The sequence below is a fragment of the Carcharodon carcharias genome, chromosome 18 (assembly GCF_017639515.1).
Source record: "Carcharodon carcharias isolate sCarCar2 chromosome 18, sCarCar2.pri, whole genome shotgun sequence".
NCBI classification, from domain to species: domain Eukaryota; kingdom Metazoa; phylum Chordata; class Chondrichthyes; order Lamniformes; family Lamnidae; genus Carcharodon; species Carcharodon carcharias.
In genome coordinates, this window is record NC_054484.1 from 1124299 (window position 1) to 1147577 (window position 23279).

Consider the following 23279-nt stretch of genomic DNA (forward strand, 5'->3'; position numbering starts at 1 on the left):
CCCCTCCGTCCTGCCCCTCCCCTCCCCCTCCGTCCTGCCCTCCCCTCCCCCTCCCGTTCCTACCCTCCCCTCCCCCTCCGTCCTGCCCTCCCCTCCCCCTCCGTCCTGCCCTCCCCTCCCCCTCCGTCCTGCCCTCCCCTCCCCCTCCGTCCTACCCTCCCCTCCCCCTCCGTCCTGCCCTCCCCTCCCCCTCCGTCCTGCCCTCCCCTCCCCCTCCGTCCTGCCCTCCCCTCCCCCCTCCGTCCTGCCCTCCCCTCCCCCCTCCATCCTACCCTCCCCTCCCCCTCCCTCCTGCCCTCCCCTCCCCCTCCATCCTACCCTCCCCTCCCCCTCCGTCCTGCCCTCCCCTCCCCCTCCATCCTACCCTCCCCACCCCCTCCGTCCTGCCCTCCCCTCCCCCTCCATCCTACCCTCCCCTCCCCCTCCGTCCTGCCCTACTCTTCCCTCCCCTGGCCTCAATCTGCCCTCCCCTCCCTCCCCACCCTCAGTCTGGGTCACTCTGTGGTCTCAGTGTCAGGCACTGGGTAACTATCCCACGGGAACTCCATTACTCGTTCTTGTTTTTCTCTTTCAACACAGTTACCAAATAAACGCTCGCACTGACCTCGCTGTCCGATACAACGATATCTCACCCCTGGAGAATCATCATTGTGCCATCGCATTCCAAATCTACTCCCAGCCGGAGTGTAACATCTTCAGCAACACCGAGCCAGAGATCTTCAAGCAAATTCGTCAGGTGAGCTACATGGGTAGGGGAAGAGGTTAGGCTAGAGAGAGAGAGGGAGAGACAGAGAGATAGAGAGAGAGAGATAGAGACAGAGAGATAGAGAGAGAGAGAGACAGAGAGATAGAGACAGAGAGATAGAGAGAGAGAGAGACAGAGAGATAGAGCGAGAGATAGAGACAGAGAAATAGAGACAGAGAGATAGAGACAGAGAGAGAGACAGAGAGAGAGAGACAGAGGGAGAGTGATAGAGACAGAGAGAGAGACAGAGAGAGAGAGAGACAGAGGGAGAGAGATAGAGATAGAGAGAGAGAGATAGAGACAGAGAGACAGAGAAAGAGAGAGAGATAGAGACAGAGAGACAGAGAGAGAGAGAGACAGAGAGAGAAACAGAGAGAGAGAGATAGAGACAGAGAGAGAGAGATAGAGACAGAGAGAGACAGAGAGAGAAAGAGACAGGCAGACAGGCAGACAGCCAGACAGACAGATAGAGAAAGAGAGACAGAGAGAGAGACACACACAAACAGACAGATAGACAGGGAGAGACAGAGAGAGGGGGCCAGAGAGGGAGAGAGAGAGAGAAAGAGAAATACTGAGAGAGAAAGGTAGACAGACAGACAGACAAACAGAGAGAGAGAGACACACAGAGAGAGTGATAGGTAGAGAGAGAAACAACAAGAGAGAGGCAGACAGACAGAGAGAGACAGACAGACAGACACAAAGAGAGAGAGAGACAGAGAGTGACAGAGAGACAGAGAGAGAGAGATAGAGACAGAGAGATAGAGACAGAGAGACAGAGAGAGAAACTCTCAGGCAGAGAGACAGTGAGAGAAAGACAGACAGACAGATGGACGGACAGTCAAAGAGAGAGAGAGAGACAGAGAGAGTGACAGAGAGTGAGATAGACAGACAGAGAGAGAGCCACACAGACAGACACTGAGAGAGAGAGACAGACAGACAGAGACAGACAGACAGACAGACAGAGAGAGAGAGAGATGCACAGACAGAGAGAGACAGACAGGCAGAGAGAGACAGACAGACAGGCAGAGAGAGAGAGACACACAGACAGAGAGAGAGAGAGATGCACAGACTGAGAGAGAGAGACAGGCAGACAGAGAGAGAAGACAGAGAGACAGACAGAGAGAGACAGACAGACATATAGAGAGAGACATAGAAAGAGAGAGAGAGAGGCAGAGAGAGTGAGAGACAGAGTGAGACAGAGAGGGACAGGGAGAGGGAGATAGAGGGATTTCCAGCTCCTAACCAGTGATCTGCTTCATTAGATGAACATAGAGAAGAGGTCATTCTGTCCCTTGAGTCTCTTCTGTAATTTAGTAGGATCACAGCTGATCTGTGACCTAACTCTATATTCCCGCCTTTCCTCATATCCGCAATGCCTCAGGATAATAAAAATCTATCAGTCTCAGATTTAAAATCAACAATTGATCTCAGATCAATAGCATTTGTAGAATAGAGTTCCAAACTTTTACCACCTATTGTCTGCCTGGGGGGTGAGGGGCGGGATCCAGGGGCGGGGTGGGGGCGGGGCCTGGGGGGGCGGGGCTTGGGGCAGGGCGGGGCCAGGGGGCGGGGTCCACTCGCCAACGTGTAAAAAGACACGGGATGATGTCGGGCAGAACTCCCGACATTGCCCTGCGTCATTTCCATTTTTAGGTGGGTGGGGATACAGCCGAATCAGCTGTGCACCCTCTGACCTGTCAACGGCCTATTGAGGCCATTTAAAAGCTAATTGAAGTGCCTAAAGGACCTGCCCGTCCAACCTTAAGGCTGGCGGGAGGCCAGGAGACCTGGCGGGAATTAGAAAAAGCATCAGACCTCATCCACAGGCAGGATGGGGTTTCATGAGGGTTTTTAAAAATTTAATAAATGTTTAATTAAAAGTAATGGACATGTCCCAACTTATGTGATAGTGTCACATGAGGGGACATATCAGGGAAATTTTATTTTTCTATATTTCAGATTTTTGAATTTGGCGCCGATCTCCCTGAGGCAGCACTTAGCCTCAGGCGGATGAATGTGCTCCTTCAGCGCACTGCCAGCTTAGGGAACGCCCCCCCAACCACCCGCTGGCCCCCTGCACAGGGAGTGCATAGCTTAATTGGCCCACCCACGTAAAATGGTGGCGAGCCCACTCCTGCACTTCCCCCTCAAGGGGGGGGAATATTCTTCCCTAAATGATACACAGTGAAATCAGGGCACACGCTGAGTGTCACCCCTTGTCATTTTACAACCAACGGATCAGATCTAAGCTCTGCAGTCCTGCCACATGCAGTAGTGAATGGTGGTGGACAATTAAACAACTCACTGGAGGAGGAGACTCCACAAATATCCCCATCCTCAATGACGGAGGAGCCCAGCAAATCAGTGCAACAGATAAGGCTCAAGTATTTGCTACAATCTTCAGCCAGAAGTGCTGAGTGGATGATCCATCTCAGCCTCCTCCGGAGTTCCCCAGCATCACAGATGCCAGTCTTTAGCCAATTCAATTCACTCCACATGATATCAAGAAATGGCTGAAGGTACTGGATACTGCAAAGGTTATGGGCCCTGACAATATTCCGGCAATAGTACTGAAAAACCTGTCCTTCTAGATGGTAGTGGTCGTGAGTTTGGAAGGTGCTGTCAAAGGAGTCTTGGTGAATTCCTGCAGTGCATCTTGTAGATGGTACACATCCTGCTACTGTGTGTCGGTGGTGGATGGAATGAATGATGGAGGGTGTGGCAAGCTTTGGAACACAAGGTCTGCAGAGACATGGGAACACCAGCACCTGGAAGTTCCCCTCCAAGTTACTCACCATCCTGACTTGGAAATATATCGCCGTTCCTTCACTGTCGCTGGGTCAAAATCCTGGAACTCCCTCCCTAACAGCACTGCGGGTGTACCTACACCACATGGACTGCAGCAGTTCAAGAAGGCAGCTCACCACCACCTTCTCAAGGGGCAATTAGGGATGGGCAATAAATGCTGGCCCAGCCAGTGACGCCCACATCCTGTGAATGAATTTTAAAAAGTTATCATTCTAAGGCCAGGATTTTCCAGTCGTTGCGTGGGCTCGATGGAGGCAAATGGGAAAGTACGTGACTCTGAACGCCACCCATGATTGGGCCTCGTCCGCCATTTCACACTGGCTGGCCAATTAAAAACAGGGCGCTCCGCGCTCAGCACTGCCTGTGTGTGGGGTGGGGGGACGAAGGTGAGCGGGGAAATTCACGCTGGTGCCCGTGTGTGCACTGTACGATCTCTCGGAGACACAGAGCTGTCTCACTGAGCTGAAGGTTTTTGAAAATGAAAAATTAAGAATTTTAAAATGTTAATAACATTTCCCCTCATGTGAATCTGTCACATGAGCTGGGACAACTCTCAAATTAGTTTGAAAACTTGTTTCTTTTGTTAAATCACTAATCGAAACCTCACCCGCCCATGGATGAGGTTTCACAAAAAATGCAAAGGCTGCTTGGCCTTTTTTCCTGCCTGCCAGCCATAATCACGCAGAATATGGTGGGACTGCACGTTGACATCGGGACACTCACCCAACATCATCTTCCACTCATTCAGGCCGGGTGCCTGTCCACCCAATGAGTGCAATATTCTGCCCTGGGATTAGTGACTTCATCTCAGGTTTCTTTCATGTCAAAATTCAGCTTGCTCATGTAAACATATGAACATCCAAACCAGGAGCAGGAGTAGACCATTCGGCCCCTCAATCCTACTCCGCCATTCAATAAGGTCATGGCTGATCTGACTGTAACTTTAACCCTGCAATCCTGTCTACCTCTGATAACCCTGCAATCCTGTCTACCTCTGATAACCCTGCAATCCTGTCTACCTCTGATAACCCTGCAATCCTGTCTACCTCTGATAACCCTGCAATCCTGTCTACCTCTGATAACCTTTGTGACAGCAGCAACCTCACCCCCTATCTTTTTCCAGGTCAGTTCCAGGATGACCCTGAGCTAGATTTTACTAGCATAGGAGATCAAAGTGATTGCACTATTAATTCTGCACTGTTTCAGACCGCTATTCTTTGGAAAAGAGATAAAGGTGGAATCTGGTCAGTCCTCCCTTGCAAAAAAAGGCCAATATGCCATTGACTTTCCAAATTACTTGCTGTACCTGCACGCTAACTTTCTGTGATTTTTGTACCAGCACACCCAGACCCCCCTGTACTGTGGCATTCTCTAGTCTCCCTCCATCTAATATTCTGCTTTTTTATTCTTCCTTCTGAAATGGACAACATCACATTTTCTCATCTCATACTCCATTTGCCCCATTTTTTCCCACTCACTTAACCATTCTGTAACTCTTTGTAACCTCCTCACAACTTATTTCCTTTGCTTTTCTATCATCAGCAAATTTGGCTACAAAACAGTCTGTCCCTTCATCCAAGTCATTAGCATAGATCATAAATAATTGAGACCCCAGCACTGACCCCTGCGGCACTGCACTAGTTACAGCTTGCCAACCTGAAAATGACCCATTTGATGTGGCACCTCATTCTCCTAGCTTGCTACATCCTCAAAGAACTCTAGTAAATTTGTCAAACGTGGTTTCCTTTTCATAAAGCCATGTCGACTCTGTCTGATTGGATTAAGATTTTCGAAGTGTCCTGTTACTACCACCTTGATGGATTCGAGCATTTTCCCAATATCAGATGTTAGACTAACTGGCCAGTAGTCTCCTGCTTTCTGTCTCCCCCTGTTTCTTGAATAGTGGTGTTACATTTGTGGTTTTCCAATCCACTGGGACCTTTTCAGAATCTAGGGAATTTCGGTAGTATGCACCAATACATCCACCATCTCTGCAGCCACTTCTATTAAGACCCTTGGATGCAGGCCATCAGGTCCTGGAGACTTGTCAGCCTTTAGTCCCAGTAGCTTTCCTCATACTTTTTCTTTAGTGAACATAACTAGGTTCCCCTCTCCCTTTTGCCCCCTGCTTTTCTGTTATTTTTGGGATGCTTTTTTGTGTCTTCTACTGTGAAGACAGACACAGTATCCTTGCCCAAATTCTCTGCCATTTCCTTGTTTCCCGTTATTAATTCCTCAGTGTCACCCTGTAAGGAACCAAAGTTCACTTTGCTACTGTTCTCTCTTTTTTTAAATGTTATTCATTCATGGGGTGAGGGAGTCATTGGCTTGACCAGCATTTATTGCCCTTGAGAAGGTAGCGCTGAGCTGCCATCTTGAACCACTGCAGTCCAGGTACTTGTAGAAGCTTTTACTGTCGGTTTTTATATTTCTTGCTCATTTTCTCTCAAACTCCAATTTCTCATTCTATTATTTTTTAGTCATCCTTTGCTGGTTTCTAAAAATTTCCCAATCTTCTGGCCTACCACTAATCTTCACAGTATTGTAAACATTTTTCAAATTTGATACTGCTCTTGACTTTAATAGTTAGCTGCAGATGGTCCATCCGTCTCATGGAGTCTTTCTTTCTCAATGGGATATATCTTTGAGGGTTATGAACTATCTCTCTAGCTGCTTGGCACTGCTCCTCTTCCATCTTATCTTTTGACCTATTTTCCCACTCCACTTTAGCTAATGCTGTCTAGTTTAAGACATTAGTTTCAGACCTCAACCTTCTTTGTCTTAAACTGAATGTAGAATTCTATCACGATCACTCTTACCAAGAGGATCCTTTACCATGAGTTCTTATCTGCCTCATAACACATTACTAGGACTAAAATAGCCTGTTCCTTAGTTGGTTCCAGAACTCATTGTTCTAAGGAACTGTCCCAAATATACTGGATGAACTCATCTTCCAGGCTACCTTTGCAATTAAGATTAAAATTTCCCACAATTATTGCCTTTCCTTGTACCTGTCCTACAGTGCAGCTACGGTCAGGGGACTTATAAACTACTCCCACTAGTGCCTTTTCTCCTTTGCTATTTCTTATATCCATCCAAACTGATCTCATTTTGATCCTCTGAGTCAAGATCACTTCTCATTATTGTACTGATCTCTCATCATTTATTTACAGAGATACCCCACCTCCTTTCCCCCTCCTCTTGTCTCTCTGAAATGTCAAATACCCTTGAATGTTCAGGTCCCAGTCACGGTCACTTTGCAACCATGTCTGTAATGGCTAACATATCGTACCCATTTATTTCTATTTGTGCTATCAATTCATCCCTCTTGTTATGAATGCTGTCTGCATTTAGGTAAAGAGCCTTTAATTCTGTCTTTTTACTATTTTTCCCTGCTCTGGTCTTATTTGCTGATCAGAATCATAGAATCACAGAATCACAGTGCAGAAGAGGCCCTTCGACCCATCGAGTCTGCACCGACATGTGAGAAACACCTGACCTACCTACCTAATCCCATTTACCAGCACTTGGCCCATAGCCTTGAATGTTATGATGTGCCAAGTGCTCATCCAGGTACTTTTTAAAGGACGTGAGGCAACCCGCCTCCACCACTCTCCCAGGCAGCGCATTCCAGACCCTCACCACCCTCTGGGTAAAAAAGTTATTCCTCACATCACCCCTAAACCTCCTGCCCCTCACCTTGAACTTGTGTCCCCTCGTGGCTGACCTTTCAACTAAGGGGAACAGCTGCTCCCTATCCACCGTCTCCATGCCCTCATAATCTTGTACACCTCGATCAGGTCGCCCCTCAGTCTTCTCTGCTCCAACGAAAACAACCCAAGTCTATCCAACCTCTCTTCATAACTTAAATGTTTCATCCCAGGCAACATCCTGGTGAATCTCCTCTGCACCCCCTCCAGTGCAATCACATCCTTCCTATAATGTGGCGACCAGAACTGCACACAGTACTCCAGCTGTGGCCTCACCAAGGTTCTATACAACTCCAACATGACCTCCCTACTTTTGTAATCTATGCCTCAATTGATAAAGACAAGTGTCCCCTATTCCTTTTTCCCCACCCCACTAACATGCCCCTCCGCCTTCAGAGATCTATGGACACACACGACAACGTCCCTTTGTTCCTCAGAACTTCCTAGTGTCATGCCGTTCATTGAATACTTCCTTGTCAAATTACTCCTTCCAAAGTGTATCACCTCACACTTTTCGGGGTGAAATTCCATCTGCCACTTATCTGCCCATTTGACCATCCCGTCTATATCTTCCTGTAGTCCAAGACACTCAACTGCACTCTGTTTGTCCGCCTTGTCCCTCCCTATCGCATTCCGATTACCATCACCTGCATTGTTACCCTACACGATTGCCATGTATTTTCTCTTTAAATTTCCAAATCCCCCCTAGTTATATGATCTGCAGCACACTGGTTCCAGCGGTGCTGCTGCCTGTGCCCATTGATCAAAACCCATTCCTCCCACACCAGCCTTTGATACACACATTCAACTCTCTGAATTTATTTACCCTTTGCCATTTTGCTCATGGCTCAGGTAGTAATCCAGAGATTATTACCTTTGAGGTTCTGCTTTTTAATTTAGTTCTGAGCTGTTCATACTCCCTATGCAGAGCCTCCTTCCTAGTTCTCCCTGTGTCATTGGTACCCACATGGACCACCACAGCTGGATCCTCCCCCCCCACCCACTGCAAGTTCAAACCCCTCTCCAGCCTGAGATGTCCGTAACCCTGGCACCTGATAGGCAGCACAGCCTTTGTGACTCACACTCTCAGTTGCAAAGAGCAGTACCTATTCCCCTAACTGTACTGTCCCCCACTAAAACTACATTCCTTTTTACTGCCGCACTTGAATAGCCCCTGCACCATGATGTCATCCTCTCTGTAGCAGCCCCTGTTCCCCTCCACTCAGGCCTCAAACCTGTGCAGGGTCTGAGGCTCTTCCATTGCTACCATCTCAATCCCCATAGCTGCCTGTCTCACAGTCACACACTCTCCCATCTGACCACTAACTAAATCCAGGTAACTTCCCCCTCCCTGAGGAATTGCAGTATCCAAGGTCAGACTCCAGCTCAATGCAGAGCCAAAGTTCCTCCAACTGCAAATACTTTCTGCAGATGTGGATCACATTGGTAAGCACCAACCCTGACATACTACAGCATCGCCTGCCCTGCTTATCTTTATTTTGTCAAGAGGGCCAGATTTTCTGGTCTCTGGTTGGTTGGACTCTGGAGATCCTCTGCCAGATGTGTTGGAGGAGCCCTCAGAAGTCCCAAACCAAAGCCTCCACAGTAATTGCCTGGAAAGTTTAAACTTCCAATAGGCAATTCTCCTGCTCCTTGGGACCATTTGAAAAAATCTCCAATTCTGAGTTAGATTAAAAACTTCGGAGGTTCCAACTCACTGATCAGAATAGTTACCCAGGAAATGTTAGACAGGAGAAAGCCTGTCTAAATATTGGGTAACTATACAACTGACATCAGCCTACTCCCCACAGATCTCTCTCCAGTGATCCCTGGGTTAGAGAGAGGGGAAATCAGCTAGGGTTCCTGCTCCTGATCACTGTCCAGTGATCCCTGGGTTAGAGAGAGAGGAGAAATCAGCCAGGGTTCCTGCTCCTGATCACTGTCCAGTGATCCCTGGGTTAGAGAGAGGGAGAGTGGAAATCAGCCAAGGTTCCTGCTCCTGATCACTGTCCAGTGATCCCTGGGTTAGAGAGAGGGAGAGTGGAAATCAGCCAGGGTTCCTGCTCCTGATCACTGTCCAGTGATCCCTGGGTTAGAGAGAGAGGGGAAATCAGCCAGGGTTCCTGCTCCTGATCACTGTCCAGTGATCCCTGAGTTAGAGAGAGGGGGTGGGGACATGAGTGACGATGTGGACATGTGTCAGGCAGCCTTTTGGCCTGTATCCCAGCACAGAGTTAGCTTGGTCAGGAGCAGAAGGGGGAGAATGCACTCAGAGAACTTCCCTTGATGGAGTCTCAACCGACTGAGCATTTGTCTGTTGTTTATGTGCCTCTTTCAGGGGATTATCAATCTGATCCTGGCGACTGACATGGCGAGACATGGCGAGATCCTCGACTCCTTCAAACAGAAAGTCGACAACTTTGATTTCTCTAATGAGGAAGATGTGACCTGTGTAAGCATCGATCTGAGACGATTAATAACATCAAATATACGGGATCCTTTCAATTGTGACAGAAAATAAAGTAGCAAAGAAGTTTATATGAAACTGTTTCTAAAACGCTGGTTATCCCTCAGTTGGAGTATTGTTTCCAGTTCTGGGCTGTGCACTGTAGGGAGGATATCAAGGCTTTGGAGAGGCTATGGTGGAGATTCACCAGAATGGGACCAGGGATGAGGAATTTCAGTTAATCTGGAAAAGCTGGGATTGTTCTCCTTAGAGCAGAGCAGGTTAAGGGAAGATTTAATAGAGGTGTTCAAAACGATGAGGAGTTTTGATAAAATAAATGAGGAGAAACTGTTTCCACTGGCAGGAGGATCAGTGATCAGAGAACACAGATTTAACATGATTGGCAAATGAACCAGGGAGAACATGAGAATTTGTTTTCACCCAGTGTATTGTGATCGGGAAGGTGCTGCCTGATAGTGCTCTGGAAGTGGATTCAATAGTAACTTTCAAAAGGGGAATTGAATAGTACTTCAAAAGGAAACATTTGCAGAGTAATGGGGTAAGAATGGGGAATTTATTGGCTAGCTCGTTCAAAGACCCAGCACAGACAACTGGGATGAATGGCCTCCTTCTGTGATGAATGATTCAATGATTCTCAGAGGGAGCTGGGTTTGGGGCTGGAGGAAGCTCCATCAGTCTCCCCATTCTGAAAGACGGCAGCACTGAGAACAAGTGCCAAAGGCTTCAGTCTAAAGTGCCGACTGTAACTGTGAGGAGTTGAGAATTTGGTTCAGGTGGAAATTCAGTGCAAAGGGACAAAGAGGTGCTCTTTTTTCCAGCCCCTAGTGGATGGTGAGTTTCCTTCATTGTATCCAAGGTAGGCGAGTGCAACCTTCTATTATTTTATCTGTGTAAATTATTAACTAATTGTCTAATTAAATAAATTAAGCTGGGCAGAAATGGCAGGGTTGGTGGTGTGCTGTAACTGCAGCATGTGGAAATCTGTGAAATGCACTGCAATCCTGGACAAGCAGATCTACAGAACCTGTCTGCAGCTTAGGCAACTTCAGCTCCGAGTTACTAAACTGGAGGCTGAGAAACTGCGGCATGAGGGAAGGGGAAGAGTAACTTGGACATTTTGGAGGCAGTCACTGCCCTTAGATTAGGCAGAACTTTAGAGGTGAAATATGGTCAGGGACAGGAGGATGACTGTGAGTCGGGCAGGTAAAAGGATCTTCAGCCCCTGACTTTGTCCAACAGGTATGAGGTGCTTGCTACCTCTGCGGATGAGCAGACAGACCATGTCATCATGGTGAAGGATGCCATTCAAATGGGGGAAGTGAAGAGGTATGTGGTAGTGATGGGAGACAGCACAGCCAGGTGAATAGATACTGCTCTCTGCACTCAAGAGTGTGAACCTGGACAGCTGTGTTGACTGCAAGTGCCAGGGTTCAGGACATCTGCTCAGGGCTGGAGAGGAACTTAAGAGTGGAGGGGGGGCGGATCCAGTGGCCATGGTCCATGTAGAGACCAACAACATCGGTAAGACTGGGAAAGAGACTCTGCACAGAGCAGGAGCAGCTAGGCACTACATTTAAAAACAGAATCTCAAAGAAAATAACCTCTGGATTATTATCTGAGCCACATGCAAATTGGCATAGGGTAAATAAAATTAGAGGTGAATATGTGGCTCAAAGTCTGGTGTGGGAGAAGTGGGTTCCAGTTCGTGGGGCACTGGCACCAGCACTGGGGAAAATGGGATCTGTACCGTTGGGATGGTCTATACCTCAACAATGCTGGGTCCAGTATTCCCGTGAGTCACATAACTAGGGAGGTAGAGGCAGTTTTAAACTAAATAGTGGGGGCAAGGGATCAAATTTGGAAATATGTGGTAAATCAAAAAGTAGAGATAAGGCAAGAGTGAAAGGTATTAATATGGGAAATTATAAACAGACTGTGACAGGAAGGGACAGAGAGTACAAATCTAAGATTAAATCAGCAGATAAGGCTAGAAGTTACAGAATTAAGAAAAGGGCAAAACTAAATGCTCTATATCTGAATCCCCATAGCATTTGGAACAAAACTGATGAACGGATAGCATGAATAGAACTAAATAAGTACAATCTGATAGCCTTTACAGAGACATGGTTACAGGATGACATAGATTGGGACCTGAATATTGAAATGTATGTGACATTAGGAAGGACAGGAAGTTAGAAAAGATGGAGGGCTGTCTCTGATAATTAATGATGGGATTGGCATATTAGAGAGGGATGTCCTAAGTTCAGGAAACCAGGATGTAGAAGCGGTTTGTGTTGAGATGAGGAATGATAAAGGCAAGAAGTCACTTGTGGGAGTGATGTACAGGCCCCCTAATTGTAACAGTAGGACAGAGGAGAAAGAAGAGATCTATGGGGGGCTGTCAGAAAGTTAACAGCAATAATCATGGGGGATTTTAATCTACATATATACTGGAAAAATCAGATGGGCAAAGGTAGCGTAGATGAGGAATTCTTAGATTATCTTTGGAATAATGTGCCAATGACACAAAGACAGGTAGGAAAGTAAGTTGTGAAGAGGATATAAGGAGGTTACCTATAGATAGGTTAAGTGAGTGGGAGAAGACCTGGAGTATAATGTGAGAAAATAGGAAATTGTTCATTTTGGCAGCAAGAATGATAAAGGAGCTTATTATCTAAATGGTGAGAGATTGCAGAGCTCTGAGATGCAGAGGGATCTGGGTGTCCTAGTGCATGAATCACAAAAGGCTAGAATGCAGTTTCAGTAGGTAATTAGCAAAGCTAATAGAACGTTATCGTTTCTTGCAAGGGGAATTTCATACAGAAGTAAGGAGGTGTCAGGGGGCTAAGACCTCACTCTATATTTTTATAAAATATATCATCCTGGCTAATATATAAAATTACTTTTCTTAAAACTGGACAAAGGCTTTAAACTGACTGAAGGAATTTTTGGCCTTTGGAACAGCAGCAAACTCGTTATCTCTAAAGAGGTGTTAATGCAGCGGTGACTGCAGAGATCAAATCCCCAGAACTTGTACAAAGGCCATTTACATTTCTAAGGTCAGGCCCCAATGAAGATGATCCATCCATGAGGACTAAAGGACCTGAAACCTCTGCTGAACTTAATAATGGTTGAAACATTAACCATCTCAAGAATCCAGACTAGGAATATATATCCTTTGTCCAAACCAAGGTGGAGAAGTGGGAGTAATGTCACATGGCAACATCCCACCCCCTGAACTTCCCCACCCCCCACCCCCACCCACCCCCACCACACCCCCCACACCCCTGCAAGCTGTTAGAACCTGTAACCTTGCCTTGTGGAGCTGAATCCAGGCCATTTGCCATCTTCCATCAACAAAGCAGCAGCAGAAACAGATCTCTGTCCAGGTTTAAATCGCCTGTTCCTCATCTGCACTGTTTCTATGAGAACTTTTGAAATTCTGCACCAGCATCAACAAGATCCTTCTCTGTAGGCCTATCGCATCTGGGAAGTCATCTCTACTGCAAAAGTGGATCATCCAGCATCAGTCTTCAACCTGCCAATCCCTGTGAAGGAACACACCAGTGGACTCTGATTCTGGACTCTGGACTCATGTGAAATAATAATTCTTATCCTTCCCATGGTCTTTGCCCTATACCTCTTTCTTTCCCTTATCCCTCCTTTATTGTATAAATGTACCGGAGGCGATGTAGCATCACCCCGTCCTATGTTTTGAGTGTGTGTACAATAAAGTAACCCTTTGAGCTCACCCTATCTCGAGTTTGCTGTGGTGTTAATGATAGAAATTGCACCAGAAGTAACCTGATGGGTTGGGGAATCCACCACTGTTTACAAAGGGGAAGTAACAGCAAAAACACCTTGAAGACAGAGATGAGGAAAATTTTTCTCAGAGCGTAGTGAGTCTTTGGAACTCTGTTAACATTGCTTGTTGAGGAAGAGATTCTTTGAATAGATTTAAGGCAGAGCTGGATAGATTCTGGATCAACAAGGGGGTGAAAGGTTACCATGGGGTGGGGGGGGTGGGGTAGGCAGGAATGTGGGGTTAATGTTACAATCAGATCAGCCATGACCTTATTAATTGGCAGAACTGGCTTGAGGGGCCAAGTGGCCTCCTCCTGCTCCTTGTTCATATGTTCATGTGTGTGCCATGCCCTGTGGAGGCAGAGTTTCGGAGCCCATGTAAATTCTCCCTCTCTCTCTTTGTAGCTGAAGATGGTTTTGATAAAATGCTGTGACATCTCGAACGAGGTGAGGCCGATGGAGGTGGCAGAACCCTGGGTGGATTGTTTGCTACAAGAATATTTCATGCAGGTAAAGAACCCTCTCATTGCCCCCCTGTAACTTTAAACACCCCGCCTGCCATAAACACCCCCTCCACAGTAAATACCCCGTCCCACTGTAAACACCCCCTCCACCATAAACACTCCCTCCCACTGTAAACACCCCTCCGACTGTAAACACCCCTTCCCAAAGTAAATACCCCTCCCACTGTAAACACCCCCTCCCACTGTAAACACCCCCTCTCACCGTAAACACCCCCTCCCACCGTAAATACCCCCACCCACTATAAACACCCCCTCCCACTGTAAACAACCCCTCCCACCGTAAATACCCCTCCCACTGTAAACAGCCCCTCCCACTGTAAATACCCCCTCCCACCGTAAACACCCCCTCCCACTGTAAACACCCCCTCCCACCGTAAACACCCCCTCCCACTGTAAACACCCCCTCCCACTGTAAACACCCCCACCCACTATAAACACCCCCTCCCACTGTAAACACCCCCTCCCACCGTAAATACCCCTCCCACCGTAAACACCCCTCCCACCGTAAATACCCCTCCCACTGTAAACAGCCCCTCCCACTGTAAACACCCCCTCCCACTGTAAATACCCCTCCCACTGTAAACACCCCCTCCCACCGTAAATACCCCTCCCACCGTAAACACCCCCTCCCACTGTAAACACCCCCTCCCACTGTAAATACCCCTCCCACTGTAAACACCCCCTCCCACCGTAAACACCCCTCCCACTGTAAACACCCCTCCCACTGTAAACACCCCTTCCCAAAGTAAATACCGCTCCCACTGTAAACACCCCCTCCCACTGTAAACACCCCCTCCCACCGTAAACACCCCCTCCCACCGTAAACACCCCCACCCACTATAAACACCCCCTCCCACTGTAAACACCCCTCCCACCGTAAATACCCCTCCCACTGTAAACAGCCCCTCCCACTGTAAATACCCCCTCCCACCGTTAACAACCCCTCCCACTGTTAACACCCCCTCCCACTGTAAACACCCCCTCCCACCGTAAACACCCCTTCCCAAAGTAAATACCGCTCCCACTGTAAACAGCCCCTCCCACTGTAAACACCCCCTCCCACCGTAAACACCCCCTCCCACCGTAAACACCCCCACCCACTATAAACACCCCCTCCCACTGTAAACACCCCTCCCACCGTAAATACCCCTCCCACTGTAAACAGCCCCTCCCACTGTAAATACCCCCTCCCACCGTAAACACCCCCTCCCACTGTAAACCACCCCCTCCCACCGTAAACACCCCCTCCCACCGTAAACACCCCTTCCCACTGTAAACACCCCCTCCCACTGTAAACACCCCCTCCCACCGTAAACACCCCTCCCACCGTAAATACCCCTCCCACTGTAAACGGCCCCTCCCACTGTAAACACCCCCTCCCACCGTAAATACCCCTCCCACTGTAAACACCCCCTCCCACTGTAAACACCCCTCCCACCGTAAATACCCCTCCCACTGTAAACAGCCCCTCCCACTGTAAATACCCCCTCCCACCGTAAACACCCCCTCCCACTGTAAACACCCCCTCCCACCGTAAACACCCCCTCCCACCGTAAATACCCCTCCCACTGTAAACAGCCCCTCCCACTGTAAATACCCCCTCCCACCGTAAACACCCCCTCCCACTGTAAACACCCCCTCCCACCGTAAACACCCCCTCCCACCGTAAACACCCCTTCCCACTGTAAACACCCCCTCCCACTGTAAACACCCCCTCCCACCGTAAATACCCCTCCCACTGTAAACACCCCCTCCCACCGTAAACACCCCTCCCACCGTAAACACCCCTCCCACCGTAAACACCCCCTCCCACTGTAAATACCCCTCCCACTGTAAATACCCCTCCCACTGTAAACAGCCCCTCCCACTGTAAATACCCCCTCCCACTGTAAACACCCCCTCCCACTGTAAACACCCCCTCCCACCGTAAATACCCCTCCCACTGTAAACACCCCCTCCCACTGTAAACACCCCTCCCACCGTAAATACCCTCCCACTGTAAACAGCCCCTCCCACTGTAAATACCCCCTCCCACCGTAAACACCCCCTCCCACTGTAAACACCCCCCTCCCACCGTAAACACCCCCTCCCACCGTAAATACCCTCCCACTGTAAACAGCCCCTCCCACTGTAAATACCCCCTCCCACCGTAAACACCCCCTCCCACTGTAAACACCCCTCCCACCGTAAACACCCCTCCCACCGTAAACACCCCTTCCCACTGTAAACACCCCCTCCCACTGTAAACACCCCCTCCCACCGTAAATACCCCTCCCACTGTAAACACCCCCCTCCCACCGTAAACACCCCTCCCACCGTAAACACCCCTCCCACCGTAAACACCCCCCTCCCACTGTAAATACCCCTCCCACTGTAAATACCCCTCCCACTGTAAACAGCCCCTCCCACTGTAAATACCCCCTCCCACTGTAAACACCCCCTCCCACTGTAAACACCCCCTCCCACCGTAAATACCCCTCCCACTGTAAACAGCCCCTCCACTGTAAATACCCCCTCCCACCGTAAACACCCCCTCCCACCGTAAACACCCCCTCCCACCGTAAACACCCCCTCCCACTGTAAACACCCCCCTCCCACTGTAAACACCCCACCCACTATAAACACCCCCTCCCACTGTAACACCCCCTCCCACCGTAAATACCCCTCCCACCGTAAACACCCCTCCCACCGTAAACACCCCTCCCACCGTAAATACCCCTCCCACTGTAAACAGCCCCTCCCACTGTAAACACCCCCTCCCACCGTAAATACCCCTCCCACTGTAAACACCCCCTCCCACCGTAAATACCCCTCCCACCGTAAACACCCCCTCCCACTGTAAACACCCCCTCCCACTGTAAATACCCCTCCCACTGTAAACACCCCCTCCCACCGTAAACACCCCCTCCCACCGTAAACACCCCCTTCCACTGTAAACACCCCCTCCCACCGTAAATACCCCTCCCACCGTAAACACCCCTTCCCACCGTAAACACCCCCTCCCACTGTAAACACCCCTCCGACGGTAAACACCCCTTCCCACTGTAAATACCCCTCCCACTGTAAACACCCCTTCCCAAAGTAAATACCCCTCCCACTGTAAACACCCCCTCCCACTGTAAACACCCCCTCCCACCGTAAACACCCCCTCCCACCGTAAATACCCCCACCACTATAAACACCCCCTCCCACTGTAAACACCCCCTCCCACCGTAAATACCCCTCCCACTGTAAACAGCCCCTCCCACTGTAAATACCCCCTCCCACCGTAAACACCCCCTCCCACTGTAAACACCCCCTCCCACCGTAAACACCCCCTCCCACCGTAAACACCCCTTCCCACTGTAAACACCCCCTCCCACTGTAAACACCCCCTCCCACCGTAAACACCCCTCCCACCGTAAATACCCCTCCACTGTAAACAGCCCCTCCCACTGTAAACACCCCCTCCCACCGTAAATACCCCTCCCACTGTAAACACCCCCTCCCACCGTAAATACCCCTCCCACCGTAAACACCCCCTCCCACTGTAAACACCCCCTCCCACTGTAAATACCCCTCCCACTGTAAACACCCCCTCCCACCGTAAACACCCCCACCCACTGTAAACACCCCCTCCCACCATAAACACCCCCTCCCACCGTAAACACCCCCTTCCACTGTAAACACCCCCTCCCACCGTAAATACCTCTCCCACTGTAAACACCCCCTCCCACCGTAAATACCCCTCCCACTGTAAAAACCCCCTCCCACCGTAAATACCCCCTCCCACCGTAAACACCCCCTCCCACCGTAAACACCCCCTCCCACCATAAACACCCCCTCCCACCGTAAACACCCCCTCTCACTGTAAACACCCCCTCCACCGTAAACACCCCCTCCCATTGTAAACAGCCCCTCCCACCATAAACACCCCCTCCCACCGTAAACACCCCCTCCCATTGTAAACAGCCCCTCCCACCATAAACACCCCTTCCCACCGTAAACACCCCTTCCCACCGTAAACACCTCTCCCACCGTAAATACCTCTCCCACCGTAAACACCCCCTCCCACTGTAAACACCCCTTCCCACTGTAAATACCCCTCCCACCGTAAACACCCCTTCCCACCGTAAACACCCCCTCCCACTGTAAACACCCCTCCGACGGTAAACACCCCTTCCCACCATAAACACCCCCTCCCACTGTAAACACCCCTTCCCACCGTAAATACCCCCTCCCACTGTAAACACCCCCTCTCACTGTAAACACCCCTTCCCACCGTAAACACCCCCTCCCACCGTAAACACACCTCCGACTGTAAACACCCCCTCACACCGTAAACACCCCCTCCCACCGTAAACACCCCCTCCCACTGTAAACACCCCCTCCCACTGTAAACACCCCTCCCATCATAAACACCCCCTCCCACTGTAAACAAGCCCTCCCACTGTAAACACCCCTCCCACCGTAAACACCCCCTCCCACTGTAAATACCCCTCCCACTGTAAACATCCCCTCCCACTGTAAACACCCCCTCCCACTGTAAATACCCCTCCCACTGTAAACACCCCCTCCCACTGTAAACAGCCCCTCCCACTGTAAACACCCCCTCCCACTGTAAATACCCCTCCCACCGTAAACACCCCCTCCCACTGTAAACACCCCCTCCCACTGTAAATACCCCTCCCACCGTAAACACCCCCTCCCACTGTAAACACCCCCTCCCACTGAAATCCCCCTCCCAATGTAAACCCCTCCCTCACCTTCCTCCCACTGGACCCCTGGCCGTATTTACTCACTGCCATGTTCCCGATCCCTCCCACCTCTCCTTTGATATTCACAGAGTGACCGGGAGAAATCCGAGGGTCTCCCGATTGCCCCATTCATGGATCGGGACAAAGTGACCAAAGCCACGGCTCAGATCGGATTCATCAAGTTCGTCCTCATCCCCATGTTTGAGACGGTGGCGAAAGTGAGTGAGACACCCACACACACCCCCACACACACCCCCACACACACCCCCACACACACCCCCACACACACCCCCACACACACTCCCACACACAGCCCCACACACACCCCCACACACACTCCCACACACACACCCACAGACACCCCCGCACACACTCCCCCACACACACCCCCACACACACCCCCACACACACTCCCACACACACTCCCACACACACCCCCACACACACCCCCACACACACTCCCACACACACCCCCGCACACACTCCCACACACACCCCCGCACACACTCCCCCACACACACCCCCACACACACTCCCACACACACTCCCACACACACCCCCACACACACCCCCACACACACCCCCGCACACACTCCCACACACACCCCCGCACACACTCCCACACACACCCCCGCACACACCCACATACACACCCCCCCCACATACCCCCGCACACACCCCCACACACACCCCCACACACACCCCCCCACACACCCCGCACACATTCCCACACACACCCCCACACACACTCCCACACACACCCCCGCACACACTCCCACACACATCCCCACACACCCCCACACACACACCCCCACACACACACCCACACACACTCCCCCACACACCCCCACACACACAGCCCCACACACACCCCCCACACACACTCCTCACACACTCCCACAAACACCCCCGCACACACCCCCACACACACTCCCCCACACACCCCCACACCCACTCCAGCACACACCCCCGCACACACCCCCACACCCACTCCCACACACACTCCCCAACACACACCCCCACACACACCCCCCACACACACTCCCCCACACACACCCCCACACACACCCCCACACACACCCCCCCCACACACACACCCGCACACACCCCCACACACACCCCCACACACACCCCCACACACACTCCCCCACACACACCCCCACACACACACCCCCTCACACACCCCCAGACACACTCCCACACACTCTCCCACACACACCCACACACACACTCCCACACACACCCCCACACACACTCCCACACACACTCCCACACACACCCCCACACACACACCCACATACACTCCCACACACACTCCCACACACACCCCCACACACACCCCCGCACACACCCCCACACACATCCCCACACACACCCCCACACACACCCCCACACACCCCCACACACACCCCCACACACACTCCCCCACACACACTCCCCCACACACTCCCACACATACCCTCACACACACCCCCACACACACCCCCACACACCCCCACACACACACCCCCACACACACTCACACACACACCCACACACACACCCCCACACACACTCCTACACACAGCCCCCCACACACACTCCTACACACACTCCCACATACACTCTCACACACACCCCCACACACACCCCCACACACACCCCCGCACACACCCCCACACACATCCCCACACACACACCCACACACACTCCCACACACATCCCCACTCACTCCCACACACACACCCCCACACATCCCCACACACACTCCCCCACACACACTCCCCCACACAAAACCCCACACCCACCCCGCACACACCCCCACACACACTCCCCCACACAAACTCCCACACCCAGTCCCACACACAGCCCCACACACACACCCACACACCACCACACACACACCCCAACACACACCCCCACACACACTCCCACACACCACCACACACACACTCCACACACACTCCACACACACCCACACTCCCACACACCCCCACACACACCCCCACACACATTCCCACACACACCCCTACACACATTCCCACACACACCCCCACACACAATCCCACACACACCCCCACACCCCCACACACACACTCCCTCACACCCCCACACACACCCCACTTACACCCCCACAAACACTCCCACACACACCACCACACACACTCCCACACACACCCCCACACACACCCACACACACACTTCACACACACCCCCACACACACCCCCACACACACTCCCACAAACACTCCCACACACACTCCCACACACACCCCAACACACACCCCACACACACTCCCACACACCACCACACACACACTCCACACACACTCCACACACACACACACACACTCCACACACACCCACACACACCCACACTCCCACACACACCCCACACACAATCCCACACACACTCCCACACACACCCCCACACCCCCACACACACCCCCACACACACCCACACACACACACTTCACACACACACCCACACACCCCCACACACACACCCACACACACACTCCCTCACACCCCCACACACACCCCACATACACCCCCACAAACACTCCCACACACACCACCACACACACTCCCACACACACCCCAACACCCCCACACACACCCACACACACACTTCACACACACCCCCACACACATCCCACACACACCCCCACACACACGCCCACACACACTCCCACACACACTCCCACACACACCCCAACACACACCCCCACACACACTCCCACACACACCCCCACACACAATCCCACACACACTCCCACACACACCCCCACACCCACACACACCCCCACACACACCCACACACACACACTTCACACACACACCCACACACCCCCACACACACACCCACACACACACTCCCTCACACCCCCACACACACCCCACATACACCCCCACAAACACACCCACACACACCACCACACACACTCCCACACACACCCCAACACCCCCACACACACCCACACACACACTTCACACACACCCCCACACACATCCCACACACACCCCCACACACACGCCCACACACACTCCCACACACACTCCCACACACACCCCAACACACACCCCCACACACACTCCCACACACACCCCCACACACACCCCAACACACACCCCACACACACCCCCACACACACTCGCACACACACCCCAACACACACCCCCACACACACCCCCACACACACCCCCACACACACTCCCACACATGCACTCCCACACACACCCACATACACACCACCACACCCATCCCCACACACACTCCCACACACACCCCCACACACACTCCCACACACACCCCCAGGCACACTCCCACACACACCCGCACACCCACTCCCACACACACCCCTACACACACCCCACCACACACCCACACACACTCCCCCACACACACACATTCTCACACAAACTCCCACACACACCCTCTCACACACCCCTTCACACACACCCACACACACCCCCACACATACTCCCACACACACCCCCACACACACTCCCACAACCCCCCCACACACACTCCAACACAGACCCCCACACACACCCCACACACACTCCCACACACACACCCACACACACTCCAACACAGACCCCCACACACACCCCCACACACACACCCCCACACACACCCCCCACACACACCCCCACACACACCCCCGCACACACCCCCACACACACACCCGCACACACTCCCACACACACACCCACACACACCCCCACACACACTACCCCACACACCCCCACACCCACTCCCGCACACACCCCCAAACACACCCCCACACACACCCCCACACACACTCCCACACACACCCCCACACACACTCCCCCACACACCCCCACACCCACTCCCACACACACTGCCCCACACACACCCCCACACACCCCCACACACACCCCCCCACACACCCCCCCACACACATTCCCCGCACACTCCCCCGCACACACCCCCACACACACCCCCACACACACCCCCACACACTCCCCCACACACTCTCCCACACACACAGTCCCACACCCACTCCCACACACACTCCCCCACACACAGCCCCACACCCCCACACACACTCCCACACACACTCCCACACACACCCCCACACACAATCCCACACACACACCCCCGCACACACCCCCACACACACCCCCACACACACTCCCCCACACACACCCCCACACACACACCCCCTCACACACCCCCACACACACTCCCACACACTCTCCCACACACACCCCCACACACACTCCCACACACACACCCACACACACACCCCCACACACACTCCCACACACAACCCCACACACACACTCCCACACACACCCCCACATACACTCCCACACACACTCCCACACACACCCCCACACACACCCCCACATACACTCCCACACACACTCCCACACACACCCCCACACACACCCCCGCACACGCCCCCACACACATCCCCACACACACCCCCACACACACCCGCACACACTCCCACACACACCCCCACACACACT

The 23279-nt window shown here is 51.9% G+C and overlaps 1 protein-coding gene across 1 annotated transcript in view; it reads left to right on the forward strand.

The window, feature by feature from the left end:
• pde9a (phosphodiesterase 9A) overlaps positions 1-23279 on the forward strand; it is a 58682-nt gene that overhangs the window by 24537 nt on the left and 10866 nt on the right. The window contains exons 5-8 of the mRNA XM_041211937.1: positions 518-736; positions 9602-9715; positions 13940-14044; positions 18884-19012. Of these exons, the coding sequence (XP_041067871.1) occupies positions 518-736; positions 9602-9715; positions 13940-14044; positions 18884-19012 (567 nt within the window). The remainder of the gene's footprint in view (positions 1-517; positions 737-9601; positions 9716-13939; positions 14045-18883; positions 19013-23279) is intronic.